The sequence below is a fragment of the Lontra canadensis genome, unplaced genomic scaffold (assembly GCF_010015895.1).
Source record: "Lontra canadensis isolate GAN:19392208 unplaced genomic scaffold, GSC_riverotter_1.0 scaffold12, whole genome shotgun sequence".
In the NCBI taxonomy this organism is placed as follows: domain Eukaryota; kingdom Metazoa; phylum Chordata; class Mammalia; order Carnivora; family Mustelidae; genus Lontra; species Lontra canadensis.
In genome coordinates, this window is record NW_022631006.1 from 1866264 (window position 1) to 1877813 (window position 11550).

Below are 11550 nucleotides of genomic sequence, written 5' to 3' on the forward strand. Positions count from 1 at the left end.
AATTTGCCAAATGCTATAAACAAGATACCTGAAACAAAATATATAAAAAGCATTCTATCAACTGATTTGAAAATAAACACAAGGTAAATAGCTATGCACATAAAATTATCTTTTTTTTTTGCTGTATATCTACAGAAACTTGAAGATATCAGCTGAAAAGCCTATACTTTCTTTAAAGCTAGTGTTTATTAAATAGCCTGCTCCTTGTAAAATTTGATTCCACAATGGAAAAAAAATACTATTTTAATTTTTAAAGTCTCAATTCAAATGAAGGAGCAGTTAAATTTTAGTTGGCTGAAAAAGCCTTTGAATTCCCTAGAACTTTAATGGAAATTAGCTCTATTTAATAAAAGAGACAAAAGTATCAAGATATATATGAATTTAGCCTATTTTTTATTTCTGTGTGTTCATAGTAAACATTTTTGTAAGTGACAAACACGGGCATATGACCACAGTATCACAATCAAGAAATTTTAAGACAACATTAACAATCACTCAAATTTATGCGGCATTTGCGCAACACAGGTTACATATTTGCAAGGTTTACCTATAAGTACAATAGGTATTAACATTTCACTACATTTAGAAAAAATAAAAGTGACCTGTTAGTGACCACATACATCAAAATATACACAACACAAACTGAAGGCAATCATTAATTTTGTCCCCTTCCGATTCATTTGAATGGGCAGTGCTGCCAACTGAAACAACTTTCCTTTTTTTTTGTTTTTTTTTTTTGTTTTTTTTTTTAATACTTAGCATACCAAGTGCATTTTAGAACCCAATCTTTGGTCTAAAAGTAAACAAAAGGAAAAAAAAAACAGTTTTTTAAAGAAAAGGACAAAACAATAAATGGCCAAAATAATTTCCTGGGCACCTTTACTACGAATGCTTCTTAAATACAAATTACAGTTTAACATTTTAAAACTCTCCCCATAATTTAGGTTGTTCTCAAGGTCTGCGTCCACCATAAAGATCCATGATAACTTATAATACTGCACACATGGAAATCTGGTGGCTCTTAGAGATAGACTTGTCAGGTTTGAATGAAATGGCAAAGCAGTCACTATTTAGATACACATTCTACTATAATTTTGACTTCCAAACCTTATATTCTACAGTGTATTCTCCCCACATTGCACCTCGCTGACACTCCACACCTTGTTAGAATAATAAACAATCCTAAAGACTGAACAAACGTACAGAAATGGGGGGGGGGCTTAATAAAAAATACCTGGACTTATTTTTTAATTATCATTTACAATGCAAATGTGTGTAAAACGTTCACTTACAGTCTGGTCCCCGGGATGTTAATGTATTAAAGGGTTGGAAGAAGACCCCTGATTTTGATGTGTGAAATAATCAGACAGTCCCCCGGACAGTCCCGTCGTGAAACTTGGCAAAGAGGGTCTTAAAGACTCACAGGGCAGGGTCGAGGGGGCCTGCGGAGATGTGGAGGACGACGCGGCCCGGGCGCTCATGGACGTGCTGCTCTGCGAAGTCATTGACGGGTGCGGGACGTGGGGGAAAAAGTAACTGGTCTGGCCCGCAAGCAGGTTGACCGAGCAAGGGTTGAGGGAGTAGGTCCCGGAGCAGGGCACCGACAGGCCGCAGGGCACCGAGGCAGCGAGCGCGGCGGCCGTGAGGTGGTGCGTGGCGTACGGGATCTCCCCGTTGACCAGCCGGTCCACGCTCAGGCCATTGGCCGTGGAGAAGGAGTGGTTGTTGCCCAGCGAGTTCTGAGTCAACACGGAGCTGTAGGGCATGGGGTGGCTGGGGTAGGCCGACGTGGTGCCGTTGTAACTCAAAGTGCTGCTGGCGCGGGGGTGGTGCAGGGACAGGAAGGGCGACATGGGCCAGTAGAGGGAGCCGGCGCGGTCCATGAAGGTGAGGCCGGTGGAGGTGAGGCGCGCCCCGCGCTTGAAGGCCAGTTTGGCCCGCGACGTGGTGGAGCGGCGCCGCAGCTTGCCCGTGGTGCCGCCGATGAACACGTCGTCGCTCGACGGGTCCAGCATCCAGTAGTTGCCCTTGCCCGGGTCGTCGTAGTGGCGGGGCACCTTCACGAAGCACTTGTTGAGGGACAGGTTGTGGCGGATGGAGTTCTGCCAGCCCTGCTTGTTCTCGCGGTAGTAGGGGAAGTTCTTCATGATGAACTCGTAGATGCCGTTGAGCGTGAGCCGCTTCTCCGGGCTCTGCCGGATGGCCATCATGATGAGTGCGTTGTAGCTGAACGGCGGCTTCTCGTACTTGCCGTTCTTCTTCTCGCCCTCCTTGCCCCCCTCCCCGTCCTTGCCGCCCTCGCCCGCCCCCTTCTTCTCCTCCCCCCCGGCGCCGGCGCCCTTCTCTTTCTCGTCCGGCCCGACGGGCGCCAGCTCCCCGGGCCCGCCGCCCGGCTCGCCCTTGCCGCCCAGCCCGTCCGCTTTGGCCCCGTCCAGGGCGGCGGCCGGCGGCGGCGGCGGCGGCGGCGGGAGCAGCAGCTGCTGGGGGCCCTTGTCGTCGTCGGCTGCCGGGGCGCCCCGCGCCTGGGGGGGCTGCGGTGCCTGGGGCGGCGGCGGCGGCGGCGGCGGCTGCTGCTGCGGTGGCGGTGGCGGTTGCGGGGCGGGCGGTGGCGGGTGATGGTGGTGATGGTGGTGGTGGTGGTGGTGCTGGGGGTGGTGGCTGTTGTGGTGGCCGTGGCTCGCGTGGTGGTTGTCGTTCTGGACCGCCTCTGGCACCAGGCTGTTGATGCTGAACGAGGACTTGGGGATCATTTTCACCTCTTTCCTATCTCCCATGTCCAGCATCACCCAGTCGTCGGGGGGGAAACGGCGGCAGTGGCGGTGGCGGCGCGGGAGCGGGACAGCGGCGCGGCGGGCGGCGGCGACCGGTGGGTGCGGAGCGGGGCGCGGGCGGCGCGGGCGGCGGCGGTGGCACTGAGCGCTCCGGCAGCAGCGCAGTTGGACCGCAGGCTCCGGCGCTGGCAAGTCATGTAGCAAAAGCAGCAACCACCCCTCAGGAATTAGAAGAAAAAAAAAAAAAAAAAGGAAAAGAAAAAAAGAAAGAAAGAGAAAAAAGAAACAACCACCGCCCCGGGGGTGAAGCTCCCTCGCTCCCAACTCTACTTCTTGGTCTCCCCCCCACCCCCCGCTCCCCCCCCCTTCTGCTGCTTCCTCCTCCTCCTCCTCTCGCAGCAGCAGTCACAGCAGCAGCAGCAGCAGCCCAAAGGGGGGGAGAGCCGGGCGGCGGGCGGGCGCGTCCCGGAGCGGCCGCGGCGAGGCTGGGGAGACAGCGATCGAGGCGGCTATAGCCACAATTAATTTTCCGAGCTACAGGCGCACACTAGGGCTGTAAAAAAATTTTTGGTTTAACCTTTCCTACCGCTGGGCCAATCAGAGCTGGCGGCGTGCGGGAGCGTCTCTCCTGCCGTCGACCAATCGGCGGGTCTGGGCCCACCCACCCCCGCCCCGCCCGCTGGCTCCCGCCCCCTCGGCGCTCGCCTCCCCCTCACCGCGGGCCTGGGCCTCGCGGCCGCGCGGAGCCGCGCAGGGATACGCCGTCGGGAGCACGCTGCGCCGCGGCCCTTCTCTGCGCCCCCTCCACCCCCTCCACCCTGCGGGTCTGCCCAACCGAAATCCCCCTCTTAGGACAAATATCTCACATTTCTGGCTGCCTTCTCACTGTCTTGGGTCATTTTCTTTTGAGCGTCAATATTTGTCGTTATTGATTAAAGTTTGTATTCAATTTTATTTTTTTTAAAGCGGGGGCGGCGGCAGCAGCGGTGGTGGAGCGAAGAGTGGGAGTGCAGGGAGAGGATGCAAGGACAGGGCAGGAAATGGAGGAGGAAGAGGCGAGGCGCTCCTTTCCCGAGTCGGCCCTGCAGGCCCGGGTCGGCATTTCTGAGCCCGTAGGAAAATTGTGCCCCTTGTAGGTAATACTCCAGCGAGGCTTTGGATGGTTGGGGAGGGAAGGCCCACCCCTGGTGTGGGGAGGCGGGTGTCCTGCACCTTGGGGGGAGGAGGGTCTGGATGGGGTTTGGAAACGAAGGGATGAGGAGGAGGAAGTGGGCTGGCGAGCGCGGGGGCCAAACAGGGGTTACTTACTCAGTTCCTGCGGCCGGGCGGCGGCGAGCTCGGAGCTCGGGCGCCGCGGGGAAGCGGGGCCTGGGGTCCCGGCGCTGCGGCGGCGGGCGGGGGCGGCTCAGTGGTGGGCGCCTATGAGAGCCTTCCGAAAGGAGGGGTGCTCAGAGAGAAAACAATACCAAACAATCTCGAAATAAACCAGGTAACACATGCTATGTATATGTGTCTCTTCCTTCCCCTTCTCTCCTGCTCCAGACCGTCGCTCACACGCTGGGTGACTCGGTGTCGTTTTCTCTTCGCCGCTCGAGCGTCTCCTCAGCTTCTAATCCGAATTGGAAGCGAGTAGCCGCGAGCGATCACCCTGGAAATGTTTCATTTTGCTTGTTGACATTGGAGGGAAAATAAGGGTGGGCGGCTATTTCTTTCCGTTTTTTTTTTTTTTTTAAGCCTTCCTGTTTTCACCCCCTGTTTTCTTTTTTTCTTTCCGTTTCTCAAATGCTTTTGATTTGTGCGGGCCTTAATGCTGAAATAACCGCATGCTGAAGCCAGCCCATTCCCACTCTGAATGCAGATGGAAGGCAACTAGAAGCCTTGGGTACGTGGGTCCCACAGTCCCAGCTTCTTGGGCTTTAGAACTGGGAAGGTTCGGTTGAGGGCTGAAGTGAGTGGGGAGATTGTGATTCGAGGGCTTTAAAAGGATCCCGTGGCCAGGGGCAGGGCTAAGGCCCAGCATTTCCCAGGGATTGGAATTTGGTGCGGAGCACACTGATCAAAGGCTGTTTCATCCCACATGGGTATGAAACATACCACATTTTACGGAGGATGTAGCCCTAGAGAAGAGGGAGGTGGAGGAGAAGCATAAACGAAAGGCACTTTCCCCCTCCTCTGTAAGATAATCATAAAATGTAAACATTTACTAACTTTGATAAACTATCAAATTGTCTGGCAGATTTAGTATTTAGGAAAAGGAAGAAAAAGCAATGCCTATGTGTGATGTTAAAGTTCAATTCTAATAGAAAGAATGCAGTTGATGAATACAAGAATAATCAGGTTAATATGGAGTTATTGCACTCTCCCCACCCCACTCCCTGCCTTGAAATCCAGAGGAAGAGAAAGCGAGAATAAAATCTGAAGAGAATAACAGACAATTACAAATAGCTAGTTATTTTAAAAAATCTCTATTAGGAATACCGTAAGGAAACTTTGAATATTGGACTAACCTCATCTATCTTTCCACTGTATGTATGTATCCCCCCTCCCATTTCTACATATTACCTTACTTAAGCTATATTTACATGTGGGAAAGTTCAAGGGTCCCAACTATAAATGTTGATAGTGACATGGCCCCAAACACTGACTTCCAAGCTCCAATTTCTTACAGAGCTGGGTGAGCTAATGGGCTTTGGGGACTGGTTGGAGAGATCTGTGAGCCTTCCTCTTCTTTCTGCTTACTTTCCCCCTTTCCCTCTCCCCCCCCCCCCCAGGCCTGTTATTCCTACTCTTCCTCAACTCACTTTCCTCCCTCCTCTCGTCTTCCCCCATCCTCCCCACTCACTACCCCCCTTCCCCTCAGTCTAGTCCTCTCCCTCACTCCATTCCTCCACCTACTCCTCCCCATTTCTCCCCCCACAACCCCCCTTCTCGTCACCACTTATAATGGCACACAAGGGCTCCCTCTGAGGTGGACGGCCCGGTACGTTTTCGTAGTCGGTCTAGCGTGAAATGATTCGGTGTAACCGGATTCTTGGGAAAGGACAGGTTACGTAAACATTTACTGATGTGGAGTAACTATACTATTTGTACTCTGATATGCAGGAAGGAAAGTGTTGATTAACACAGAAGAAAAAAAAGCGAAATTAGCTGATTGCATGCTCATAAGTGCAAGCTGTCATTGAACTGCTTTTAAAATAGACACAGCTGGGTGTTTGTGTTGAAAAATTTCTTGTGTTTTTGCTAATACTGAAATAAGCATGATTTTGTATACCAAACATTTTCAGATCATTAAAATTTGTAATCTGTGCTGGTTTTAAACACAAAGAAAAGAAACAGAATCATTTCGATGTAAAATTTGCTGATATTATATTAACTCAATCAGGTCTGTACAAATTGTGCATTGTGCCTCCTAAAATCTGTTTGATCAATTTAATACACAAAGTGCCAAACGTGGGTATTGTTTGTTAACATTGGACATTTTATTCAAATCTGAGCTCAGCAGCAAACTGGAGGAGCATTCCTTGAATACAACACCAGCATTGACTGATGAATTTTTAATGTTTTAAAGGTGTTTCTTAGGTCAAAGCTGAGTGTGCATTGTTTTGTAATCTTGCATAAAATTTTAGCAGGTGAAAATAAGTTTTTCTTTTGTTTACTTTCAAAAAGCAAAAACTGGGGTCTGCTAATGAGAGCTGTAATAATCTTGTTTGATGTGCCAGGAGCTTATATTGACTGGGAAAATATTTTGCATGCAAATTATGAATGTGTTATATTATTTTAAGGATTGCATGGATGCAAGTCTCAGGATATTTTTGTAAGAGTAAATAGATTATACTTTAATATAATCACTGTAAAAATCTATTCTCCCTAATAACAGAGGTCATTTGCAATCTGGGGGGAAATGATTTTATTATCCTTTTAATAATTTTAATGGACTTCATGGTGAGATAGAGTACTATATATATATAGGTGTGGGGGTAGGCTTGTTCAACAAAACATGCACTATTTACTCAGCAGCCCACATTTGTCTCAGCAATGGCTTCTTTTTAGAGCTGCTACTAGATGAAATGGAGGGGGAGGGGGTACTTTGGGCAGAGCATTGTGCAAGTTGAAAGTCCCTGGATGGAGCTTTGTAAATCCTACTGGTCAATTTGGGTGCAAATTGGATTTGAAGGACTGCCCACGTCCACCTCGGGCTTCTGTCCTAAACATATGAAGCCCCAACTCTTTTTCTACCTCACTCAGTCCCTGTGATTACTTTCAGAAGACAGAGGGCATCCAGTGGTCTCAGATCTAAAACAAATTCTGTATCATTCTACTAGTTTCCCATCATCAGCTTAATCTTCATCTCTCACACATGAACATCTATAAATGTACACTGTTAATGAATCAAAGCATAAGTCAGAGCAAATGTAATTTTCTGGTATATAAAGTGGTAAACATCTCTCCCTCTCTGTCTGCTGGCCTACCCCACCACCTCCCCCCAAAAGAGGACAGGCCTTGTAAAGAGTGAGAAGTTCCAACAGAAGAATTGCTTGGGTAATGGATTAGATTTTTTCATCTCTAGTTTTAACTAATAACCAAGGCTCTATGGCTTATTGTATCTGAGTAGGGAGCCTCACATTTCGTTTTTTTTTTTTTTTTTTTCATTTGGCGGTGTTACATTAAGTCTTCCTTAAGGCCCTTTTCCTGCTTTCTGTCAGTTTTTCACTTCTTTTTTCCCTTGTTACCTGCTGGTTAAAGGAGGGAGGGCCATTCTTAACCTAAAATCCACTTTGCTTTCAGCTCCCTGGACAGAGTGTCCTTGGAGTGGCACCAAGCTCTGGCTAAAGCTCTTTTCCTGCAGATGCATAGGGAGTCCCTGGCCCTGTGGCGTTTGGGAACAAGTGGAACTCATGCAGAGGCATCCAGGTATTTCCAGAGACTGAAGAGAGAGGTCTGCAATCCCTTCCTAACAGCAGGTAATGGTGCTAACATTTAGTGATTATAAGTTACTCTTTAGCGTGTTGTATCCTTGTTCTGTGGGTTTTGGTTACAGGTTATACGATTAGGTTTGCGAGAACAGTGGTGAACTAAACTTCTCAGTAAGAGGTCTTCACACCAGGGAAGTGTTACTTTTCTGCAGCAGCCCTGCCTCGTCACTCATTAGGGAGCTGCAGGTTGTCAAGCGGTTGCTCTCACCACGCACGCGCGCACCCCCAATATCTCCGGGGGCGCGCACATGTGTGCGAGCATGTGTGCGCGCGCATAAGCACAGACACACACACACACACACACACACACAGACACACACACACTGCACTAAAACTAAATTAAGAAGCCGATGATTAAGACAAGCGTCTACTAGGCCTGTCATTTCAGCATCCTTCCATCATAACATTGTGGCACCGGCAATTTTGCTTGAGAACCTTGAGGAAAAAAAAAAAAAAAAAAACTATGGGAGAGCCCCGTATTTGAGAATCGAAATGTTTAACTGGTATAAGCTACTGAAGCTGCTTCGGAAGCGAGAAAGTCCAACGTGAAGAAAGAAGAAGAAGGCCTGCATAGAGACCGCTGGGACTCCCCAGGCAGGTTTCTGAGATGCTATCAGAGGTCCCAAGCTCTCTGAAGGCAAGTACATATTCATCCAAGGAAACCGCAGGAGATCTGCAACAAAATACGCTTGGGAGTAGCTTCTTCCCATTGGAGAGCCAGGCAGAGAGATGGACAATGAAATATTAACACCCCAGGGCCAAGGACTTTTAAAAAGTCTCTTGGAGCCTTTCAGTCAAATACTCTACACGTATTTTGTAAATATAAAATGCCCACTACCCTTTACTTGTTTCCCTTTTTTTGCCAGCCCCTCAAGACCTTGGGGGCAGGGTAGACAATTTTCAGAAGGAGTTGAGTCTCTAATAGTTTAAGGGCAAGCCAGTTCCATTTCTTGACTTGATCCAATTGGGAGATACGATCCTACACCTTTTGGGCAAGGTGCTCTGAGAGGTTTTCTCCTCTCCTTGCCCAAGGAAATGGCACAACTCTTCTTTCAAAGGGGTCAGGAAATGCTAAAGAGAAAGACAAAGAGTTGGAGGGGTTATGGTAAAGGAGAATGACGAGAATGATGGAGGTCTTTAGCTTTAACCCTGGAATCTATCTGAAAAGGGAGGAATTGAGACTTGGCAAAAGTCAGCACACAAGATAATGGATTTTCCATCAGTGGGACACCAAAAGAGGGAGAAAAAGAAAGACTTCATAAATATATATCAGGCTGAAAGGAGAACTTACAGGCCTCAAAATGCTGAGCTCCTAACTATCCTGTCACTATTCTCCTTAATTAGTTGGAGCTTCAGTTTGATTTCCCATAGGAGCCTGAATAATCTACTTTGGGAAGTGTTATAGCACTCTTCGGAGAATGTGGCGCATCCAGTCTCCTCTATTTTGAAGCACCCTTCTAACAAGCCCCTCAAACTCCAGTCGTTGTGAGGAAAGATGGATTGCATCTTTCCTCAAAAAAAAAAAAAAAAAAAAGGTTTTTAGATGGTCAACTCTCAAAGGTACACGGGGAGTACTGAACAGCCCAGGGTCCCTATAGGAGAGTGATGAGTGTATTTGAGAAACTGTTCATACCCACTAATGGTCTGTGAAGGAATGGGAAGAGAGAAAACTCCAAGCGTTGGGGTGGGCAGGGCAGAAGGCACGCAGAGAACCCTCCATCACAGAGTCGCTCTTCTCATGGGGAAAGTCAAATGAGAGAAAGTAAACTGTTTGCTAATCCACTACATCAACTCCCTTTCTAAAAACCCAGATGGACAAACCAATGAACCAGTTTTGACTTCCTTCCTATCTTATACCCACCTGCCTCCTCACTCTCGAACTGCGGTTCCTGTAGGTCTCCCTCCTCCCCCTCCTAATAGCGAAGGAATATCTATTGAGCAGCGTTTCCCAAAAGGTCCCGATCTCCCCCTCTCCACACCCCCCCCCCCCCCCCCCCCCCCCCCCCCCCCCCCCCCCCCCCCCCCGCTCACCCTGGGAGGCTTTAACCCGGACAGTTCCCGGTGAGGAGTGTCGCGGAGTCCTGGGCCCGCCGCTCCTCCCCGCGCACACCCGCGCGCCCGCCCGGAGCTCCTTTGTCGCGGAGCCTGCCGAGCGCAATCAAGCTAGAGGACTTGCTTTTAGGTTTCATTTCCAGATTTTCCCCCTTTATAGTTACCTTTCCAGACGAGGTGTCTCGTGTTTGCTCATCACGCCGAAAGCATGCACACAGATCAATATTTTTGGGCTAAGAGGTCCTGTGCTACGATGAACGCGGAGAAAAAAAAATGAGACCAGTTAATGGTTTTAAGCTTGTTATTTGTATAAAGCACAGCTCAGAGTTAAAAGACTAGGGTACGTACAGGTGAAGTTAATGCGAATATTCAGTTTCATGTAAGGGGTGTTGAACCCACTAGGGGAGACCAGTTATACCCCTATTTCTCTCCTGCCCTTTGGAAGGAGCTGCGTGCAGGGAGGAGAGGAGCGGCCAGGGTAAGCTGGACGCAGAATCACGTCAGGAACAAGTTTCCGTTAGCGTGTGAAGACTAAACACCCCGACTCCTCCGTTTCAGAATCTACAACAAAGGTAGTGGGGGGTGGGGATGGTCACTTTTATTTTAAAGACAATCCTAGATTCTTGTTTACCAATTTTAGTATCTTCCTTCTGGGTTTGTCCTAAGGCACGCAGGAGAGAAAGTAATGTTCAGGGAAAGAAGCACGGTCAGCAAAGTTGGGCTCGTGAACGTGTGAACTATGAATCACCACGGTGAAGAGGTTTTTGGGGTTTTTTTTTTTCCCCCTCACTGTTTGCTTTTCTCTTTGGAGCGTGAACTTGTTAGATAAGATAGATGAGGCCACGGGGAAGTGGAAACGCTGAAAAAGCCCAGCTCCTTTGGAGTGCAGCCTGGCAGGCGGCAGAGCGCTGTCTAGGAGCTGAGCGGCGCAGGGCTTGCTCAGGAGCTGTCCCAAATCCTGCCTCCGCGGCCGCGGGCGACACCCAACACTGCGCTGGGATCGCTGCCCAAGCAGCCTACCCTTTGGCCTTGGAGTAAACAACCCAGAAGATGCGAGAAGGCCCCTAATTGGGCTGAGTGTCTGCTCTTTAACTCGGAACACTAAACTGGGCCCGCAGGTTTTCCTGGAGGAAGTTGGAAGTCCGACCACAAAACAAGCAAAGGATGGGAGACACTGGATTTTAGAAAAGTCTGGAGTTAGACATGAAACGTTATTTTTCTCATTAATTAGAAGTAATTCACTTTCTCTATTTATATGTATATACACGCTATTGATTAGGTACGGCGATTTACTTGAAAAATGCTTAGAGTATCTTTAGGACACACTCCTCATTCTTTGTCTCCTCAAGCATTCTCAGCTGATAGTGTAGCTGGTTGGGATCAATTAGCAGTGGATTTTGCCCCAAGACTGCTCCCCAGGGTGGACAAATGGAGCCAACTCATCTCCAGCGATGTTTTTCGCCCACGTGCGTATCCCCGCCAGGGCTTTAGAAACAGTTCAAAATCCCCAGCCTTGGTTTCGCTTGATTTTGTTGTTGTTGTTATTGATAAATATTGGGTCATACACAAGGCACTTGTCAGAGACTTTGGCTCAATCTCGCAGCTGCAGCTCCTAGCGGGGCGTTTGAGTCGTGTCCTGGGAACTGAAGGGATTTATTGGGAGAAGAATTGCACATTCTCTGTTTCTTCAGTTGCAGAGATGGTCTCTCAAAATCCTATGTCCTGTCTGCCGTCACGTTTATTTCTTGATTTGT

The 11550-nt window shown here is 48.7% G+C and overlaps 1 protein-coding gene across 1 annotated transcript; it reads right to left on the minus strand.

Moving 5' to 3' along the window:
• Positions 1-372: 372 nt before the first annotated feature.
• On the minus strand, positions 373-2868 carry FOXG1 (forkhead box G1). Its single transcript, XM_032856217.1, has one exon. It carries the CDS (start codon positions 2781-2783, stop codon positions 1311-1313), a length of 1473 nt encoding a protein of 490 aa, XP_032712108.1. The 5' UTR covers positions 2784-2868; the 3' UTR covers positions 373-1310.
• Positions 2869-11550: the final 8682 nt, after the last annotated feature.

What these genes read in the sequence shown, in the direction of transcription:
- FOXG1 (XM_032856217.1), bottom strand. Translation starts at nt 2,783, where the DNA reads ATGCTGGACATGGGAGATAGGAAAGAGGTGAAAATGATCCCCAAGTCC.